The sequence below is a fragment of the Panonychus citri genome, unplaced genomic scaffold (genome assembly GCF_014898815.1).
Source record: "Panonychus citri isolate SS breed McGregor unplaced genomic scaffold, ASM1489881v1 Contig00132, whole genome shotgun sequence".
NCBI lineage: Eukaryota > Metazoa > Arthropoda > Arachnida > Trombidiformes > Tetranychidae > Panonychus > Panonychus citri.
The window spans coordinates 1-23533 of NW_026515537.1; the positions used below are offsets into that span (position 1 = coordinate 1).

Genomic DNA, 23533 nt, shown 5'->3' on the forward strand with positions numbered 1-23533 from the left:
TGGGTGATAGTTGTTTATCCTTGTGTGTGTGTGTGTGTGTAAATCTTTAAATTCTTGTTGATTTTTTCTTCAAATTTCTTATTGATTCTGTGATCTATTACCTGATATCTTTTTTACTTTTTTCTTCTAGTGAACTTAATCTCTGAATGAGTTTACACTTGAGCTTTTTCTTGAGAATCTTAAAGGGAACCAATAAAAATAAAGAAGAAGACAAAAAACAAAATCGCTGACTTTGAGCTTTGAATAACTGTTGATCATAATATAAAGAAGATGTATCAACTTGGAGAGACTGAGAGATTAATCAGAATTTTCCTCATCCAATATGAATATTAACAAAAAAAACTGCTAAAAATTCAAGTATTATGACAATATTTTGATAACATGATTGATTTTTTCCCCTATTGACAAAGAAGAAAAAAAGTTTCAACCTGAATGCTGATTCTGAATTTTGAACACAGAAAACTTTATCCAAATCTTTTCGGCTCAATATTATGAATATAAAAAAAATGCTTAAACTTTAATCTCTGGCTGAATAGGTTCTGATTCTAAATATTGATAATGTTAAAGAGGAAAAAAAAATTTACTGATTTTGATTAAATGATTATTTTCTAATTCATCATTTCCTTTACACCAAAAATTCATTGATACGTATTAGATATACCTCGTCTTTCATTGAGACTTGGATCTCCAACGATTTCATTAACTACTCTCCAGGAAGGTAATGATATTTATTTTGACTGTGAAATCGATTCAAATCCTCATATCAATCGTCCAATCGTTTGGCGTTTCAATGGTGATATACTTCACTCCCAGCATGGTGAGTTGATCATCATCTCTTTTGTTAATATAATAATTTATCGTTAATATCTAACAATATTATCATTTTACCTTTGATACCAATTCTAGGAGTGATACAAAGTAATCAAACTTTGGTACTTCAACGTGTTTCTCGTAAGCAAAGTGGTACTTATCAGTGTGAAGCGGGAAACAATCAAGGAACTGCGCTAAGCAATACAATCAATTTAACCATCAGATATGCTCCATTTTGTCGTAATGAAAATATGTAAGTTTGATCCATTTGTATTCATCATTCAGTCATAAATTTGTCATCTCAATCTCACGGAAATTTGACCTTGAAAAAAAATATTCATTCATTCTGTTTGTTTACCTTATTCTTTCTCATGCTCATGATGAAACTTTTAGACTTGAGAAAATTTCATTAAAATATTAGATAAAGTCAACAGAAAAGATGAGGATAGAAAAATATATTTACTATATGATAACCAAACAAAGTTAAAAAAATTTCTTCATCCAAAGATGAAAAATATAATATAATTGAATCTCCTTCCCAATGATTTTCGAGTAAAAGAAAAATAAAACCTAAACAATTTATCCCATTTACTCATTATTTTCAATTACTAAATCGTCACAATATATTTAATAGATTTAGTATTTACCGTTAATCGTGATAATCTCAATTCAAAATGTATGAAGAATTTCGAGGAATCAAAATTGAATCGAGTTCAATAAATTCTGTAAAATAACCTTTTCTTTTTCTTGGAATAGGATAGTTTTTTTTTCTGTCCATCAATTGACCGATAGTATGAAAAGAGAAGAGTAAAAAAATGAGTAAATAATGAAAAGAAAAATTTTCATCAAAAATTGAACATTTCGTGTTTCGTATATTGATTACGTGTAATATTCAATATATTTTAAGTTATGTTACCAAGATTAACAGGGATGAAAAAAATTTCTACAACATGTTCACAGGGAGACAGAACACATCATATACGAGTATGAATACGACATTTTTTTTAAAGTAAAATGCAATTGAATATCATCTTACTTCATGATAATGATTCTTAAACATGATATTTGATAGAAAGTGTGGTAAACGAGGAAATCTGAATATGGAATCAATTCAGTCTATCGATAGAGAAAAAATCGCCTCAAACTGAATGTTATTTTCATCGTTTTGAAGAAACAACAGGAAAAGAAAAGGTTCTCATATCATGTTCATGGTGATCATCATGATTGGTTCATTAGATTATATTGATATTTTTTTTCTTGCCTGAATAAAAGGGACACACTAAAAGCTACAGTTTTATTCATTGACATGATGATGATGAATATATAATAATAATCATCAACTAAAATGTCAATACTTTTATGCTTTGGATGTCAAATCAATGTATGTTTAATGATGTAGATAAAATAAAAATACGAAGAAACCATAAAGGATAAAAGTTCTAGGGATTTTCTCATCTCTCATCATGAAAATATGATAATTTCCATTTCACATGAAGCTATTAGAAGGAAGAAAAATAATTCTTCATGCAATATTATTTATCGAAATAAAAGAATCAGAAGTTTTTGGAAACTTTAAAAATAATCATTTTCCAATCCCAAGATGATAAGGAAAATGTTGTTAGTAAATAATATGATTAACTATCAGTCGGTTATTCAATTGCAATAGTATATTCAATAACATGTTAATTTGATTGTTAGTAGATTTATCCAAAGATTTTCAAAGCTTGATCGCGATTAAGTAGCAACGTGTTGGTATATTATTACAATTGAATTTACCAAGATGCAAGAAAAAAATATACTAACTCAATTTGAAATTATTGTTAATATATTAATTTGTATTCTAAATGCTGTGCTAAGTGTGTTAATCTTTTCCACCTCATTATCATGATTGCTTGATTAATCAAGCAAAGTTCAGTTTTTCTAAGCGAGTGATTAGTTTAAACTAATCGTTCTAATGCTGTTATTATTTTATTATCGTTGAATATCTTGGTGAGAATTGAGTTACTCGGTTTTTTTTTCGTTGGAATTTTTTTCGCTCTCCTCCTTCACGATGATTTAATTCACTATGAGCAGAGAGAGAGAGAGAGAGAGAGAGAGAGAGAGAGAGAGAGAGAGAGAGAGAGAGAGAGAGATAGTAAAAATGTTCTGGTTTCTTTCTGAATATTAGTATATGGATAATTTTTTTCTTCTCTATAAAAACAATTTGGAAACTTTGTTCAAGTTCTTTTTCCGTTGATAATCTTTTCTCTCTTTCATTTTCTTTTTCTCATTCAACTTCCTCTCTCTTTGCTTGTTCACCCTTAATTCACAGATTGATGAGGATAAACGAGAAAAGATAAACTTCTTAACCTTTTTTTCACCTCAATTTTTTTTCTTCACTTATTTTGCATTGCAAGTTTTTCTTGTTGTAGAAAACTAAACATAGAAAAAGACTTAAACACTTGATTAAATCTCTAACATAAAGTGTAAAGAAAAGGAGAGAGAAAGAGAGAGAAAGAGACAGGAAAAAAAATTTCCATAGAGATTTCAATTCCATTCAAGGTATTAGAACAGAATGGAAAACTTGTTGGGAGGCTGAATAGTGATAGAGAGAGAAGAAGAGAAAGAGAGAATGGAGAAATCAAGAATATACAAATCATAATGGAAATCAAAGTTCCTAAAAGTTGATTCTCATCTCGTCATCACGCTTCCAATTCAAATATCATGTTTCTCTTCACATTTATTGAAATGGAAGTTATCATGACTTTAGTAGAATTGAATTCATGTTTTGTTGCTCTTACATCGAAAGCATTGTCTTCACAAGCTAATAGTATTTATATACATGTAAAATTCTAATAACGGTTAAGATAAATGCTGAGAAAATATTCAAATTCAAATATAGTATCAGAAATTCAATATTAATCCAAAAATCAATCTTTCGTTTACTCTCATAGTGCATTATCATATTGAGAGATTAACCTTAATTCATTTTCGTGTATTGGAACCAGAAAAAAAAATAATATTCTCATATAAAAATCAGCTCCTTTTTTTCAGGAATATTCAATGATTCAGATGAACTTGGAGTGTAGATTAATAAATACACTCAAATGATGATGATGATGATGATATCTATTTGAATATTATCTTTTCATGTTTTTTTCATATCAAATTTTTACCAATATAATGGTTGAGATTTTTGTAAAAGAATCGAAAGAGAAAAACAAAACAATAATAAAAGTTCTGTATTCGAGTATTATGTGCATCCATTTATCGTGTGTATCGATACATGTATGTACATGTAGATTTGGAACAAAACAAAAAAACGTTCTTAAGATGATAATATTCTGCTGAGAAACTCTGATTACATTTTTATCTCTGATGATCATTCCGATTTTACCATTAATCTTTTATAATACATCCTTTTAATGCTTTTTCATGTATTTTCCTTTCTTCTTCATCAATATACATATTCCATTGGATTGAATGATAAAAAAAAACTCCAATTCTAATTCATTGGTGGACGAATCCTTTTCCTTTCCCATGGTCAAATTATATATGAAAATGTCTCTTCTAAAATACTCTTACAGTTTAGTCTATGGAGTCGCTCTTCATGAAACCATTTATCTTGAATGTGATGTAGATGCGAATCCATCTCGTGTCTCTTTCCAATGGAAACATCAATACAATTCAGAGTTATTACCATTTAACATAGTTAATGACACAAGGTAACGTATACACACACACACATCTAACGACGTATTAAAAGATGATGCTGATGATAAGTAAAGTAATTTCATGATGATAATGATGATTATGATTACAGTAATCATCAGCTTCCTTTTTCAATATTCCTCTTTCCTCTTATGAATCTCATTTTGTGATTGCCTTTTTGTTTTCTTTTGTTTCATTTCGTTATTTTTTTTGTTCTCCATCGGATTTAATACTGTTAATAAGCTTTATTATCATTCCATTGATTGTAATAGTTAATAGTTTGAATGTTTTAGCTCCATCAAAAATCAAACTCAACAACATCATTTAACCTTTACAACTCCCACTCTCATCAACCTATTATCTCCGCCTTACTCAAGTAACTTTTCAGATTGTTGAAACTTTTCCCATTCTCTATCTAACTCTGCATCTCTATGGAGCATGGATCTCCATCTCTCTCGTCTCTCGTCTCTTGTACTTATCATCATCATCATCATCATCATGATTCTCATGAAAAATCATCATTAAAACCATGATGCAAACATCCTTTTCTCCTTATGTAGATCAACCTTAAGCTACTCACCCCATGAGCCTAATGATTACGGTAAAATTGACTGTATTGCCAAAAATGAAGTAGGACTTCAACAGCGAGCTTGTACTTTCCATATAACATCATCAGGTAAGTGAATCGCAAAGAAGCAGAAAAAAGCAATCCCTTGCAATTAAAGGGTATTATTAATGTCATCTAATGAAAATGCAGAATGCAAATGACATTGTTATTAGATAAACTGAATTAATCTTGAGGTTGAATGATGACGAAATTTATTCAGTAAACTTTGTTGTCGATTTTTTTTTCTCATTCTTAACCACAACATTTTACAGTTGATTGTATACTACGTAAATCCTAATACTATCTTAATGGAAATTTTCAAGTGAAAATAGACAGAAAAAAAATAAAGAGAGAGAGAGAGAGAGAATTCAATCAATTATAATGTTTATAAATCATCGATAAAAATAATCTAATAGCTAATCATCAGCATCTTTTTAAATGATAAATGATTTTTACAATAAGGAAATACAAGTAAAAGAAAAGGGAAGAGGAAAAGAAAGGAAAAAAAAAATAAGAAATAAAATGAAAGTTATTGAGTGAAAACTGAAAAAAATATGATGGAAAATTCTGAATCGAATGAGTTTTGTCGATAATATTGAAGGAGAAAGAAAAGTTTGTTTGATTCTCGATCAAGTCATTAAAATTTTCGTACAAGATCATTTTTCATTGACTCAATGAAGAAGGGAGAGAAAAGAAACTGCAATACTTTCAATAAATAGCCAATATATCCCCAATTACCTCTTATCTTGTTTACTCTCTGAATCTTCATCCCATGAACAAGAATCCAAGTACATATAGTCAAGATTAACCCCGGAAAAAATATGAATGAAACACAAGAATCTTTTTATCATCTTAAAATATTACATCCATTGATTTTTCTTTTTGTGTAATATTTATCTCTCTCTTTCTCTCTTCTTTAGTCTTGACCATCAAAATCTCTTTGCAAATCTTTTTCTTCTTGATATTTTATCCCACTTTCACTGCCAGTTAACCTCTTCTTCCTGATGATACAAATAATTTTCTCTTGCATCTTCTTCTTCACTCCCATCTCATCATCTTTCACTTGACCATTTTTTCCCATGTATTTTTCATCATTTTCAAATTTATCCTCATCTTTTCATGTTACATCAAAGGATAAGGATCATTATTACACATTGAGCTGTGACAATGATCAGTGTTAAATCAAAGATCATGTTATCATCCTATTCTGAGCCTTTACACTTTTACCAATGTTGATGATGACAATGAAATTACTGTTGATGTTTCTATTATTGTTGATATTTGTCTTTGGATATTTTTTTTCATCTCTCTCTCTCTCTCTCTCTCTCTCTCTCTCTCTCTCTCTCTCTCTCTCTCTCTCTCTCTGTCTCTCTACCAAATTGAGGTTATCATTCTGTATCATTTAAACTTTATCGACACAAAGATAGAATCTAAATCTTTCTCTCTAAAAGCAATAAGACCATTTTTCGATCATTTCTTTGTCAACTGACAAGCACAGTAGATTGTGTTATTAGTGACCAGTGGTAGCCAATTGTGAAATTCCTTATCAAATATAAATATACTTTCTCATTGCGCTAATATATATAAACTGTCAGATCTAAACTTCATCCTGTGTAAATCAACTAACATCAATTCAACCAATTTCATCAGCAAAAAGTAACAATTTAAAGACATTTAATACTTTGTGTGTATCTTATTGTTACTCTTATTTTTCTCTATCTATTAATAGATTAATAATTATCGATAATTTCTACAAGACTCAAAATCTTAGGTGATTTCATAAATTGTTTTCTTATTTTCCATCAACTTTTAAGCTTATTGTTTTTCTCTATTAACATTTAAACCAGATAATGATGAGAACTCAATTGATTTAAGATACTTTTGGATTCACTTTAAATATCATTGCTACATAATCTATTGTATCAACATCATTAGTGTGAAACTAATGATATTATTTAGCTAATCAACAATCATTAGCAACATTAACCTTTTCCTTGATTAAATTGAATTGAATTTATAATTGAATTAGATTACACACCATTTAAAAGATTAGTGAATCAATTTTTAGACTCTTTGATTTTGCTTTTTTCTCTATTATCTCTTGTTGGTCATTTCCTTTATTATTATTTTTGCTTCTTCGCCATTCATTTGAATCTCATATAACATAATGTTATAAATGACCGCCACTGTTTCTCCACTTTGACCCTCACTGTGTTAGCCTTAATTGTTGATCAATCAAGTTGGTGATAATGGTTGATGATGACCATGTTGCTATTGATAATGATACTGTTAATGATAATGATGATGATAATAGTAAAGTTAATGATAATGGCTAGACAAGAGTTCCAATGGCTTTGCATTTAGAATCATTAGTTTGTTTGTTTCTCTCTCTCTCTCTCTCCCTTTCTTTCCAATACTGTTATATGATATATCTCTGAAAAAGGATATTCACAAAATGATAACTTGGATATTGAATGAGAGAAAATGTTGAAAAAAAGTTTTTATCTACATGATAAATCTGATAATTATTATCAACAGGATGGAATTCAAAATAGACTGTTGATAGTATGATTATTATTACCATTATATTAAAATCGATGTAATCAAATAATTTATTCATCATCTAGTGATTAATAAAGATGAAGAAACTTTTTGATGGTTCAAATAACTCATGTTACCAATATTAGTTTGTATTTTTCCATGTAATCTGAATAAGTTTCCTTCGTATTCGTCATGTTGATATTATTATGTTTTCATCTAATGAATATAATAAGATGAATATTAATGAATTTTGATTCTTATTTAATTGACTCTCTCTCTCTCTCTTTTCTCTTTCTTTCTCTCTTTCTTGAATATTAGATCCTCCTAATTTATCATTTAGATGCCGAGTTGCCAATCAAAGTGAAGATTCACTTATGGTTCACTGTTTACCCGATGTAAGAGTTAATTATACTCATGAAGAGATTAAATTGGGAGATGATTCTAATCCATCCAGAGGATTATTCATTTATCCAGCTTCGTTTTTCATTTGTCAAGTTTATCGGAAAAATGAACAATATCCTATCGCCAATGTATCACAACCTTTAACTGTTCCATATCAATCACATTCATATGGTGAGTATCGTGATAGTTATGGGATAAGAACAATGAAAGTTATATAATTATAACCATAATAATAACATATGATCATGACTCTTTATTTAGTCTTTCACTCACTCACTTAAAATCGTTAATCATGGAACCAGAAAATAATCATTAACATCAGTAAATCAGTAATTTATATATGTGTTTAATAGCTGAGAACCAGGAGTTAGTTGAACAGGAAAACACTGATACACAGTAAAAATATGAATCCGTGAACAGAATCTGAATCTTTGAAATGGGAAAAATAAAGTAGAAAAAGAATAGAGAGAAATAAAGATAAGGATAATACTTGCAATTATATGAGAGACAATTGAGTTTAGATGAAACAAAAACTGAAATGATGAAGGAATGAGAATGCTGAGATGATGTAATAAGAAGATGATTATAATGTTTAGAATGATGAAGAGGTAGAGAAGACGAAGAAGATGAAGAAGAACCAGAAAAAAGTAAAAACATAGAAAAGGTTAGAATTTCTCAAGATATAAGTAGCCCTTGTTGTTGATGATGATGATAAGTTTCTTGTAGAAATCGATAAGACAAGAAAGGGATGATAGAAGATTGTTCTGTGTCGAGGTGAGGTGTTTTTAGAGAAAAAGGTAAAAATAAGAGAAAGAGAAAATCGAAAGATAAAAAGGTGATGATGAGAAAGGAAATTAGAACAAGCATCTTGAAACTTTGGAGTTTTCGTTTGCAATATGAGAATGATAATAATAGGAATCAGGGGATTCAAGCTGAATAGTGCTGAGAATACGGAAATAAGATGAGAATAAGATTGAGGTGGTGATAAGTCTAGATTGAGATAATTGTTACAATCTAAAGGTATTAATAGTTAAGCAACCAAATTGAATGATTATATATAAATGACAGCAGATTAGGTGTTGAAATAATGTGATAATAAATTAGATTAATGTGAACATGAAATTATTGTTTGTTCACTTGAATTCAAAGCAAATCAAATAATGAAAAAAAAGCCTAACATCTAATTGTAGTTAAAAGGATAAGTTTTAAAATATTCATTACGAATTACCCATGATATTGACACTACCAACTCCACCTTTCATCATGATAGTAAATAATCAATTGAACTTAACCAGAGAAAATGAAAATTTAAGGAAAATTATTATTATTAATGAATGAAGTTGATGAACTTTTTTTTTCCTTCACTTGATTAGTGATTTTGATTGAACTTTTTTTTCTCAATGGTAAAGAGAAAGAGAATCAACTTTGAATCTATTGTTTTCTTATCTTCTTTTTGTGAATGAACAATCTGCTTGATGAAAAGGTTTCATCTACATAGTTATAAATATATTACATTCAGTGAACAATATCAAAGGTAAATATGAATACCATGATTATCCAATAACATTTTAGTACATGATAAATAATAGGATAAGTAGAGTCAACATTGACTTTTATTCAGGTACAGAATTTCAGGTTTTATATGTACACCAGACACTCACACACAGATCCACATACATAACCAGGTAAAATTGGGTTGGGTTTTTTATCTACAAACCAAATTGATGGATGTGAATGGGAAACATGGTAAACATGGCGAGGAGAAAACAAAAATGCAACAAAACCTGAACTGAATTATATCCTTGATTGAATTTCAATATTTTCTGTTTTTTTACTGTTACGACGAAAAATGTTCCCAGCAATTGGATTAGCGAATTTTTTTTCTTCTCATAACAATCGATGACATCTCAATCATCAAAAGTGCTACAAAGTAAAAAAAAAGTTCTGAAAACTGAAGTATGAATTTTTCGTTGGCAACATTATATTAACTCTATTGGGCTGCAAGTTATCAATGAAATGCTGGGGGGAAAAAAGATTGAAATAATAAGCATACAAAAGTCAACAGAACAACAAAAAAATTGATGAAATGTGAACAAGAAAAGCGGACAAGGAAAGAGTATAATTTATCGTTTGATATCATGAAACAACATGATATAATATGATTGAGGATGAAATGATAAAGAAATGATAACCTTGTAAAAAAAAGTTATCTATCCATGAGGCTATCGTAATATTTGGTGTGAACATGAAATATTATGAGTGTTTACTTTCATTTGTCTATTCATATCCTTTTCCATGAATCTCTTTGGTAACACCAAAATCATCATGACCATTTCCTCATGGATTTTGTTGTTGTTTTTTCTTGGTCGAGTTTTTCAGTTGACAGGTAAGCCTTGAGATCCATTGTTACTATTATCATAATGTAGTATCATTTATGTAAGTGTATCATGAAGAAAAAAAGGCAAAAAATAGAATCAAATATTACCATTTATTCTAATGTCATGAACGGAAACGACACGATGATGATGATGAGGATAATAATGATTATCGAACCAATATCCACTTCGAACTACTCAATCATGGAACTCTTTTTTTGTCCCAATTCTCTTTCATATTCATGTTTCTCAAGATGATTCTTACTTTTCATGATAGAATAACATCCAAATGAAGGAGATGTCCAATAATAGAAGGTGTTAAAATAGCCATTTACCTCAAGACCATTCCAATGACAGGTCATTCTTTAGTAGTAAAACTTTTCTTTATATCTTCTTATTTTTTTCTGTTGATCATCTTTCTCCATATTATTCAATAATATCAATTTCAATGTCATTTAACTTTCTCATATTGTTACACGATAATAATGACCAATGATATTTTCTATCATTCCTAATGATGACACTTTCGATACTTTTCACAAAAAAAGTAATGGCTTCTTCTTGTAATCTTTGATGCTGAGAATTGATTTGACATTTTATTCATTTCTAATAACAAACTGATGATGGTGTTGATGATATTTCATGGTGAAATTGATACAACATTTAATACATTTAGTACAAAAAATTCAATTAGTCAAGATAATTTAATAATAATCCATCTTATTAAAATGTTACATTATCTTAATTTCAACTCAATGTAATGATATTATCATTATTATTATTTACCTTTTCAACGATGTTGTTGAAAAATATTTATTCTAGTTAATTAATCATCATGATAAATACTTAAAAATACGATGCTGATTATGATGGAATTAAATTAATTTAATATATAACAGTAAATCATGAATTTCTCTAGAATTACTTGAGATTATAATGAATCATAAATCAACATGAATCAATGAATAATTCAAATTATTAATACGACACCAACAAACTCAATTAATGTTGTGATGATTTTGTTTTTCTCGTCTTCTTTTTCATGTAATAATGTTGATTAGGTGTAAACACTTGATATTATTATTATTATTATTACAATGGAAATAGTTATCAAACTGACCAATTAATTTAGGTCAAGTGGTTATTACTATTGACTCATTATTTGATCATAATGAATTTCATTGAAAAGAAATGTCTATGGTTATGTACTATTATCATGTAATAATAGTACAATTAATTTATCATTGATTTTATCCTTTTATCTAAATAATAATAATTTGATAATTTGCTAATTTCTATCATGGTATTTTTGTTTCGTTTCACAGAAATTAATCTAATGCATCACAATGAGATCAAATTTTTAGTAAATAATTTAATTCCAGAGACAAGTTATCGTATCAAATGTTTTTCACTTCACTCTCGTGGCTCATCCCAAGTAATGTGGTTAACCGGTGAAACCTCACAACCAGCACAGAAATTGATTGGAAATGGTCGAGCAAATCTGTTGACAGTCAATGGACGTAATATATTCACTGGTAAACCAATGTTAATAGCCTTATTATTGGGAATCATTGTCGTCACCCTGATACTCATCTCACTTGGTATCATTGCCATAATCCGTGTCCGTCGTACCCATAGACATGTTATCGGTTTAACTCGACCTGATACTGATAATACACAACTTCCCCCGGGTGGAACCATGTTTGATGAAGCTGAAGAGGTTTGTTGCTGTGATGATGAGTGTTGTGATGAGATGCTTTTAACAACCACAACGGTCCAACAGCAAGAACAACGAGCCAATCAATTTAACACTCTTGATTCAAATGGTACTGCTAAAGGTCCACCTGATATAATACCTTCAATTGGCTATTGTTCAAGTAAAAGTAAAAACGACGAGAACAAATTTATCTCATCCTATGGTAAAATATACGATCCAATTGATTTCATTGGTTTTAAAATTCAATAGAACTCAACTAATTATTAATATGAATAACGATCTCGACTGAATTATTTTTCTTAAAAACTTTCCTTTGAGTCTATTTGAATTTTATACTATTCTTGACCATTTTTCAATACATATTATTAATATGATATTAATGAGATTATTTCTCTCCCTCTCGCAGATCCTGATAAATATGAAATTGCTCAAGGAATTACACTGGAACCAATATCAATTGTTAGGAATTCTTCATCCAAAAGTACATTGGACCGCAAGAATACCGTTGAATTCAAAAGTAAATCTGAGATAACTAAAGCAACTCGAGTTGATCTAATCGGAGGAAGTCCAAAATTTGAGTCGACAGTGTGAACATAGAAGCCAATTCAATCAAACAGTTCAATAATCAGGAGTATTAGTGTAAACGATGGTCAGAATCAAATGGATAATCCTTCAAGTTCAATCATCTGCAATTTCCTCTAATCACTATGAAAATACCAGTTCAAGAACTTTTATCAAGACCATTGGAATACTTTAAATTAGCAATGTTCGAATCTGTGAAAAGCCTTTTCCTCACCCAAAAACTGGAATCCATTCGACAATGAAAACTGATTGTGATATTATGCAGATACAAGAAATAACTTATATATACAACAACAGAATAGTTCAACAGAAATATTGATTATTCGATCAATTTATCATTAATAACTGAATAATTGCTTGTTCATCTAAAACTAGGGTCTTCCATCAATACTATAGTTAGAATCATTGACAATAACGGACTATCACAATTCTATGAATGATCTATGAGTAGAATCTGATCAAAGGAAATGACCAGAAAATTGTCTAATTAACGTGAAACAATTTTCCGAGATTCAGAACTCTCAGATTAATTGGCTATCGAAAAACTTTTTTTCATCAACAACAGTTTTTACCTTTTAATTTTTTTTTAATTTTTCTTTTCAATACTAATATTAGATCAGTTATCAGATTTTTTTACATCATTTGGTATTCACCCAGATCACAATGAACATTATCGTTATAATTGTCCATTTATCCTTTTTGTTACATGGTTACTACTGTTAGCTAATTACTATTACATCAAAGAGCAACTCTGTGATAAAACAATTAAGATAATTTTCATTTATAAAACTTTGAATTTTAAACTTTTATTATGTAAAAATTTGACAAAAAAAACTCATACAAATGAAGACAATTTAAAGTTTAATCGTTATCATCATGTCGATTGCCCTTAACTACAAATTGAAAGATTGTAATATAATCAATTGTCAAGAATAAAATAATAGAAATAAAATCTAATTTCTGAAATGAAAATCTTTCTTTCTCTGTTTATTGCTCACAATCAATTCCCCTGCAAATAACATTGATAGTATGGAGAAAAAGTTAATGTTCTTAAAAGATTTAATTTTACAATCAAGTTCGATTCGATTAAGCAAAAGCACTTTACTTTTTACTATGTTCGTCCTTTGAATAAACTTTACTTGGCTCATATTAATAATTATCGGTTTACCTTGAGCGAAACTTTGAAATCAATCAATTTCTCGGAATTGAGCCTTGAAAAATTAACAGAAAATTATGAAGTTGATCGATTATAATATTTAGCTTTTAATTCAATCTGATATTTTTCTGATAAACTCGAATTGTCTTACAAATCTTTTGTGGAACACAATTATCACAGTTGGAAGATTACAATATTTACAGAACATTTTATCCTTCGATTATCTGCTGAAAATAAAGAAATTTGATTTCTTTTGTTTCTGTTGATTAAACATAGGGAGTTAGAGGAAGAGAATCAGCTGATTGTAGTCTATCCGTTTTCACTCCATCAAATGCTATTGTAAAGATACTTTTCTTTGTCATCAGATCACTATTTTTGAGATTCATTTTCTTATCCAATCTATTTCTTCCTCCGATACCTGAATCTGAATCTGATTTATCTGAGTGATCTGAATTATCTCCATGTCCACTTGACTTGCTTGTGGTTCCATTGTGATTGACAGTCACTACTCCGGTGGTTAGTTTCTTGGGTTCAGTGTTATTTTCTGGTGAAGATAAGGGCGAATAGTTTTGCGAGCTGGATTCTAATTGCCCATTTTGATTTCCGTTGAGACCCATATGATTAGTAGCCCCAGATCTTGATGGAAATTCGATTGCCTCTTGTGAATCTAAAGCTGAATTTGTACCAGTTCGAGTGACCACACCGTCAACAAGTCCCATGTCGATATTAGATGTTTCACTTGGACTTCGATTGAATAGTCTTCTCTCTGTACTATTGAGACTCTCAAGTAAATCGCTAGCTTTAGAATCAACCGGACGTTGACTTTTCTCACTCGAATTGGAACTACTTTTAGTACTATCGCTGCTGCTACTACTGCTTGAATTTGATTCCCTTTTTGTGTCAGATTTGCGTTCAATTTCATGGTGATCTTTATCATTTATAAATCTAATCTGAGGACCTGAAACCTCAAGACTCGGTAGAATACTTGACTGAGCACTTCTTCTAGGAATATACTCATCATCTGATTGAGATTCTTTGGGAATTTTCAGTCTCACTTCTGATGATGGATTGTGATCTTCAATATCTTCTAACTTCAAATCACGAATCTCAGCCTCGCTTACGCTTCGTAAGTGGTCCGTTAAGTGATCAGGGTAAAGGTTACGCTCTCTTAATGATCCTCCTCTGTGAATACCTGCTCTCGATGAAAACTCCACAGAAGAATTATTTCCAATTCTCTGAACTGAGCCAGATCGGCGAGAGAAAAGGTAAAAATTATCATCGACTCCACTTGTAACATAGCTGATTCCTGGTTCAGAAGTCGATATTTGTCTCAATTGTCCATTTTCATCACCATTATCATGTCGTGGTAGAGGTGGTCTTCTCAATTTCGGCCTCCTCATAATATAATATTCTGGATCATCTGTAAAATCTTCCAAATAAATAGGTTCTGCTTCACCAATTATTTCCGGAGTCACTCGGACTCTTCTATTGCGACCTAATTTGATTCTTTTAAATTTTGACTGTTTATCGTTTATCAATTCTCGCTTTCTCGTATCTGCCGATCTTGTACCATCTTCATTGGATCTTGATGAATCACCTCTACTCTCATCGTCTATTTGATAAGCTTCATCAACTATTGTCTCATGAACGGATCGCTTTTCTTTTGATCGTTGTAAAAAGGAGCCATTTTGCTCCAAATGGTTAGTTGATTTATCTTTTACTGTTATGATTCTGTTAGCAGGTTCGATAGATTCCAAAACGGTCCTAGTGAAAGAGAAAAAGAAAAACATGGTTATCAAAACTTTCTATTCACTAAATAGCTCTAAGATATTGAACAAACTAAGGTGCTAATGAAATACTGACTTTGTTTTACGATCATTTCGATAACAAGTACACCAAACAGCAAGAAGAACAACCAAGAAAAGCAAAGTGACAACAATTAAAATCAAAAGAATCCACAAAACGAGCTCGTAATCATTTCGATAAACGGCCGCAGTTTGAATAGGCTCTCGAAGAACTGGATCTTTGGGCTCGATGGGAATAGTTCCCGTTAAATCAGTAACAGTTGAAAACAAATTCCGCAGATCAACAATAGTATGCATGGGGTATGCTATCCAAGCATCGATTTGACTTGATTTGGGTCCTAACGAGAAAGATTTGATTGAATAAATATGAACATCAGCTCCAGATAATCTTGTTAATCCTCTGAATAAAAATGAATGGAAAGAAAAAAAGTTATTAAATTATCATTCAAATGAGAGTATCAATCAAAAAATTACCTTTCAATATCGTCTTTTTTACTCCAAATTCTGGAATCGTCTTGAGGAATAATAAATGAAACAGTTCGATTGAGAAAATCCTGAAAACGATTGACAGAATGAAATGGATTAGAAATAGAGAAAAACACTGGACAATAATTTCAAGTGAAGTTCAAATATTACCTTGTGGTGAATGAAAACTTCCACTGTTGAGAATCGATATGGAACACCTTGGTCATGGGCTCGAACCTTTAAAACGATGGTTGGAAATGACGGTTGACTTTTAAATTCATCGGCAAGTCGACTTTTCCTATTACTTTCATCGAATGTCAATGGACTTGATATCGATATTGATCCAGTATCATTGTTAATGACAAATTTTCCTTGATAATTTCCATCAATTATTTCATAGACAATTTTACTATTTACTGTTCCAGGTTCATCAGGATCAAAAGCTTTCACAGTTAAAGGTTGAGTGAAGGTTAACCCATCAGGATTAAGTACAGCATCATAACGAGACTGAATAAAACTCGGTTCATTGTCGTTATCATCCAATATGGTTACATGAAGTTGAGTGACATTAGATAATCCAAAACCATTTTCATCGCGAGCTTCAACGGTTAATGTATATTCCGATGTTTGCTCTCGATCAATTCCTTCAATAGATTTCAAAGTAATCAATCCAGTATCTCGGTCCAGGAAGAAACTAAAGTGAAATAAACAACAATCAACAGAATAACAGTAATTAACAATCTAATTTTTACCATTAAATTAATCCATTAGTTAGAAAACAACAGTTACAGTCTTACTTTTTGGCAATGGGCCCGTTAATGGAAGTGTATTTAATTTGACCGAAAATACCAGAATCAGGATCAGTTGCTTCAACTTGGACCAATTTAGTTCCGGGTAAAGCATTTTCGTATAGAGATACATTGTAAATTGATTGGGTAAATTGTGGGTGATTATCATTAACATCAATCACATTAATTGTGACAATCACTTCCGAAGACAAAGGTTTAATTGGTGAACGATCAGTGGCAGTGACCTAACAAGCAAAAAAAAATCATAACAATCAACTATACATAGAATTTAATTCTTGTAACATCAAATGATTAACTATTATCAAAATGACACCAAAATGATTGATTTACTGTTGTTATTTATTATCGATCGGTTTTGGCAAAGTTAAAATCTTCAAAATGATAATAACATTTATCGTATTTGTTAAAATTCATACCATAGATTAGATTAAATAATCAATAGTTGATTTTTTTTTGTCTTTATCAAAATTAAGCTAATGAATATTTCCAGCAATTAACTTCTTTCGATATCTTAAAACTGTTAATACAAGTCGATTGCTTTTAAGTTAATTTACTTTCGTTATCTGAACTATTTGTGCTAATCAGATACAAGTTTATGGATCTAAATTGAAACGTATCTAAGATAATTAATAAATCAATATCTCTTATAAATGAAGAATCAACATGATGATGATATTATGGTGACAATTAAAACTCATTAGTACATTGAAATGTTCATTTGGATTGTCGAGTTAAAATAGATTCCTAGATAATCAACAGCTCGAGCCAAAAGTGGTTGAAAGTGACAATTTAAATTATGTGAACATTTAATTAAGTGGATTAAAATTTATGTTAACTAACCTTAAATTTAATCTCATTTGGACCTTTTTCATAATCCAAGGTGAATGGAGAGCCAAGTAAGATGGAGAAAGTGATCTCTCTTAATCCCCAATTAGGTTGAATGATGAACAATTTAGTTATATCATTAATTATCTCCTGGTGATTAACACTAAATTGAGTTAATGTTAAATCCATTGTACCATTAAGTCCAGAATCTGAATCATTAACTCGAGGTAAACTATAATTATACCAACGAATAGCAGTCATAACTGGACTGTTCTCCTCGATATAACCTTCTAAATGATTAGTTGCAAATGTTGGTGGACGATTTTGATTAGCAACAATTACAAATGCTATGGAAGCCACTGAGCTACTTGAAAGGCCAATTTCCGTTTCCTCCTCTTCAGGTATAACTTCAGTGGCATTAATTTTCAAAATAAATGGATTATTAAGTCCGATAATATTTTTCAACTCTAATCCTGAAATTTTCACAATCAACTGTCCGGAAGTTTTATTAATTGTGAAATAATTACTAAATGGATCTGAAAACAATACAAAATTTATCATTAATCAAATTTATTATTCTCATCAATCTCATCTGATTGTTCATCTTACTTTTAATTAAAGAATAAACAATTTTCCTATTGATTTCAACGTCCCCATCCTCGGCAGTGATTGTATCAATTATACTTTCCTAATTATCAGAATAAAAGATTAGTTAATCAATGATTAGGAAAACTGAATCATTGAACAGTTTAATTATTACCTTTTCTGTATTTTCAAATATCTGGACAACTGATGGTAAATTGACAAAATGAGGTGGAGTGTCTTCCACATCTCGAACAACGATTAATATATCAACCGAAGCTACATTTCGAGTGTCAACTGTTTCATTTGTCCAAGCATTCTGTTAATAACAATAGAAAATCAATTGAAAACAATATATATTAACTCATTAATAGGTGATGATGAATCATCTTATGTATTATATAAAAATGACCAGTGAAAGTTTGGTGACAAACAATCAATCATTATTGTTACCAGGAAGTTGAAAAATATCAATTTGAACGGTTCAAACTGCAACACAATCAATAACTTTAATACTCATTGATAAGTTTGACCATTGAGGTTTGTAGTTTTATTAATTAACAACTCGACTGGAGGTTAGAAAGTGAAAACAAACTAAATCAACTTACCGTTACAATGATGGTCATTGGATATACGTTTCTCCTCTCATAATCAACTTCCTTAACTAATAAGATCATCGCTTTACTTAATCCTTTAGGTCCAAAAACATATCTTATTGCAAAATTATCGGAACCCTACAAAAATATATATACATGGAAATATATTCATCATTATATGGATTAGTTAATTACGATTAAAATGGTTGATCGGAACAGCTCAACTTACCCTAAGCTCAAACATTACTGGAAGATTACTTGATTGTTTATCTTTTGCCATTACAAAGCCAATGGTTGTATTATATGGTACATTCTGGTTGAGCAATTAGGTTGATTGTTTGGGAGTGTGAAAGGGAAAATATTAGTTAGACAAATATTATGATTAACTGTTAATAGTAAATATTAAATAACAGTATAAACAGAAATATACCTCATTAACAAAATAGATTGGTTGATAATCAATGAACGGCGATAATATTATTGTGCCATCGGTATCGGTGAAGACAATTTTAGAATCAACTTCGGTTGTTTGATTACCATCGGTGACGAAAATTGTTAAATTGTATTCCGTTTCCTTGATTGGTAAAGAAACAAGATTAAATGTTTGTTTATTTTTCTAGTATCGATAAGTTTAGTATTAGAAATGAAGAAAAGAAACAAAAAATTTGGTACCTCGAATGATGATTTTAAATATACATCGGCTGATCGAAAATCAGCTGATTTAATGTCCAACAGTTTCCGTCCTATTGGTCCTCGAACACCAAAGGTTAAAGGTATCGAATCAGGATGTGAACCTTTCAATCTATAGATTAAAGTTCCTGGTTTAACTGTTTTTGGCAAGTTTAATATTCTCATGTTGTGTGAATAATCAATATTTGGTGCTGTTGATAAGGTGATTCCAAAACACCATAGAGACCAAATCGAGAAGAAATGAACAACTTCATTACCTATGTCAATTAAGAAGAGAAAAAGATGAAAAGAAATCAAAACAAAACATAAAAATTAACCTAAAAAGAATCAATGAAAATCAATCACAATCAAGAGAAATTGAGAAACAAAGAAACAGAAAACAAGCCAACAATTGAGAATCCAAACAATAAACATAATTTGATAAAATAATTCTGATTTGTTATAAACTGTTACAAAGAACATGTTAGATTCAAAGTAATGGTTTAAGATTTTTTCCTCAGAGAAAAAGGATAATCAGTTAATTGTTATTAATTAGAAAAAAAAATGAGGCAAATGAGGGAAAATTGTCAATACTATTCTTACAGAAGATTATGTGAGAATAGGGAAATCAAGCTATTCTCAGGTAATCCAATTAAAGGTAAATTATCCTCCTCTAATTAATCAAACTGAACAAATTAAGAAAAAATTGTAATAACTCTCTAATCACCATGATTATTTATCGAACTTAACCTAAATTCTTTGCATAATTTTCTCATGGAAATATTAATATTAATCAGAGTCATTAAATAGTAACATGGGTCAGTTAATTTCACAATGACCTAATTAATTAATCAACTGTGGTGATTAACAGAAAAAAAGATAATAAAACAAAATAACAACAAATTTTATGCTCTTGACCGAATTCATTTAAATATTATTATAATGATAAAATTTGCTATTCAAAAATTAATCAGAACTTATCAAGTTAATATTATATAATATCAGCTCGAAATTTGAAAGAAAATTTCAACTAATATTAAGGTAAACTTATATATTTCCAATCAGATAAACATTTGATTTGATTTTAATCTAATTAATCACTTGGAAAATTTAAGAGAAAAAAATAATTAGTTTAACTTTCTAATTAAATTGATACACTAAAAATTAATTTAGTTTTGATTAAAAGTAATCAGACTGGAACCATAATTTGATTGGTAACTCTTGGTTAAATCTACCACCTCTTTCATGTTGATTAGTTTCAATTTATCATGAGATTACATTGAATGTGCCACAATTAACTAATTATATAGTTGATTTAGAAACAATCAATGTCCTTAACCTGAATATCTTATCAACCAATTAACCCATTGGTCAAATTCATGTGTAATAATGAAACTGACCACAAGGTATATTACATTATATTACCATTGATTGTTAATCATTGTTATGAAAAATTAACGATAATCAATAATTGTAATGGTAATAATAACATTCATCACCAAGGCCAGAATATTATGAATAATTGATTTGATTGTTTGTCTTTTTGTTTTCAAGGTAATCATTTAAATCTGAATGATGATTAACTTTAATCTAAGAAAATCTAAATTGTCAATTTACCATTACTATTAAATTGTTAACCTTATTTTACCCTTTTTATCAGGTCATTAATAATTAGATAATTAACTTGAGTGTTACAATTAGTTTTCTTGTGCCTAAAATTAACTAGTAATTAGTTAATTGATGTAATTCTTGATCATGTTTCATTTGAAGCTTTTACATTTTTTTCTGATTACTGTTAATTGTTATCAAAATCTAATTGTTGTTAGCCTTTCATCTGAATATTAATTGATGATATTAATATGATACTTTTCAGTTCAACAATCAAGTAACAATTAAATTATATTTCAATTGATTGATTTGTTTCCTATTGTTTTCTGATTGTTATTGATTAAAGTTAACCAAATAGGATTATTATCATTGGTAAATTGCGTGTTTATTAATCAACAATAATTTAAGACTTTATTACCATGATAATAATTAAAGTTAAGTGATTAATTCTGGTTAATTGAATAAGATTATCATGTTGATTAAAGACAAATTGTTTCAGTCTTGTGGGTTATAATATATTCAATTAGATTAGATGAAACAATTAACTGGGTTAATTTGATTGTGTGATTAAATTTGTGGTCGAGATCCTTTGGGAATTGATTGAGTAATTATTATTAGTATTTGATTGTAATTTCTACAATTAGATGAATTTCTTGGTCTTAATTGTTGTAATTATCTTCACGCAATCAATTAAACCGTGGGTTGAATCACAATTAAGGCTGATTGTTGGAAATTGTTGAAATGTTATTTGATTAATATGATAAATCAACAGTTAACAATCATCACATGATAAAATAGCTACTTGATTGTGATTAATTAACTATAATAATACAATGATTGTGTTGACAATTTAATTGTAACGAAAGAGTTGATTTGGATTACATTGATTAACAATTCAAATTGTTACAAAGATGAAAAAAGTGTTAAAATCAAATGTATCATAATCTTAATCATATTAACACATTCAAAAATCAGCTAATCAGTTGGGGGAATGTTAATTGTTACCGTTGACACAAATTGTAAATGAGATTAAATTGTGCTAATTGTAAACATTAAACTGGATTAAATGTGGGAATCAGATATAATTAAATCAACTAGATAAACCAAATTTAGCTTTAAATAATTAAGCATCTTGAGTATGATTAATTATCGCAATTTAAAATTGCTCAACATGAAAATTAATCACTCACCCATAATATAAGGAGTTAAATTGTTTTCCTGGTTAATTAAAGATGAAAGCTAATAATTAGCAATAGTAAATTGTATTAAGTTATACAACAATTAACAAGTTGGTCTAATTTAATTAAGTTGATACGTTTAATTAAGCACAATGAAAACACTAAATTGTTAGTAGTAAATGTCACCAAGAAAGAAGCACAATTAAGATGAAAATGATTAAACTTCATCACTTTAAATCAATTGGATATAATCAAAGTAAACACAAATTATGATATTTAAAACTGAATTAAATTAAACACCGATAACGAGAAATTGTAACAGTTACAATTCTGAACATGATTAAGATGAAGAAAATAAGATTAACTTGTTTTCGCCGGTGGAAAGAAACAAAAGTGACCCCGGCGGGTGGAAAACTTTCCACTGGTGGACAGAAAATATTATCTAACGGTGACACCAGATTGGTCGCTGAGATGTTGATTGTCGGACATACGCTTATCGAGTAACTGTAAATGATTATCCAAAGACAATTAACTAATAGTGATAATAATAATAATCCATAGACATGCGTTGTTACCTGAGAATTGATTAACCGTGATGATTAGAAAAAAAGAAAGGGAAACTTTCTCTCTTTCATTTTCTCCACCGATTGTCATCCGTTATCATCATCATCATCATTGTCTTCCTTTTCCTCTTACCCACTTTCCCTCTGTTTTATCATCATCATCATCTGTCAATTGTCCGCTTGTGGTAACAACAAACTCCCGCTCTTATTAGATGAACTTGATCAAATCAATTCAACCACAATATGAAAATCGAAATGACAATCAGTTGATCCAATGGTCATCATATTGATTGGTCATTCAACTTAATCTCACCATCAACTAATCATTAATCGAAATACCTTCAATTCTTGGAATCTCAAGCTCGAAAGTTGTAAAAAAAAAACGTTTTTTATTCATTTTTATTTTCAAACAAATTTTATTTATCAACAACTCGATAAACAATAACAATAAGAATCACCATGGAAACGTCAACTTTTATTTGTTACCTGGGACAATAAGTTATTGTTATTATTATGGTTACAATTGTAATTATTACCTGAGTAAAATATTTCT

At 29.5% G+C, this 23533-nt stretch overlaps 2 protein-coding genes across 2 annotated transcripts; one reads left to right on the forward strand and one right to left on the reverse strand.

Moving 5' to 3' along the window:
- Window positions 1-655: 655 nt before the first annotated feature.
- LOC128390958 (uncharacterized) lies at window positions 656-13696 on the forward strand (the record flags this gene model as incomplete). Its single annotated transcript, XM_053350769.1, has 7 exons — window positions 656-817; window positions 907-1063; window positions 4377-4514; window positions 5061-5176; window positions 7967-8221; window positions 11751-12344; window positions 12549-13696. Coding segments are annotated over 7 exons (1607 nt in total), but the record flags the coding sequence as incomplete, so codon positions are not given.
- A 275-nt stretch (window positions 13697-13971) lies between these two features.
- LOC128390966 (cadherin-86C-like) lies at window positions 13972-22917 on the reverse strand. Its single transcript, XM_053350781.1, has 13 exons — window positions 22430-22917; window positions 19635-19909; window positions 19393-19536; window positions 19192-19275; window positions 18975-19100; window positions 18545-18685; window positions 18394-18472; window positions 17800-18320; window positions 16948-17183; window positions 16322-16844; window positions 16160-16239; window positions 15744-16085; window positions 13972-15644 (listed from the first exon to the last, which is right to left on the reverse strand). The coding sequence occupies exons 1-13, from the start codon at window positions 22431-22433 to the stop codon at window positions 14147-14149; spliced, it is 4053 nt and encodes a 1350-aa protein (XP_053206756.1). The 5' UTR covers window positions 22434-22917; the 3' UTR covers window positions 13972-14146.
- Between the last annotated feature and the right edge of the window lie 616 nt (window positions 22918-23533).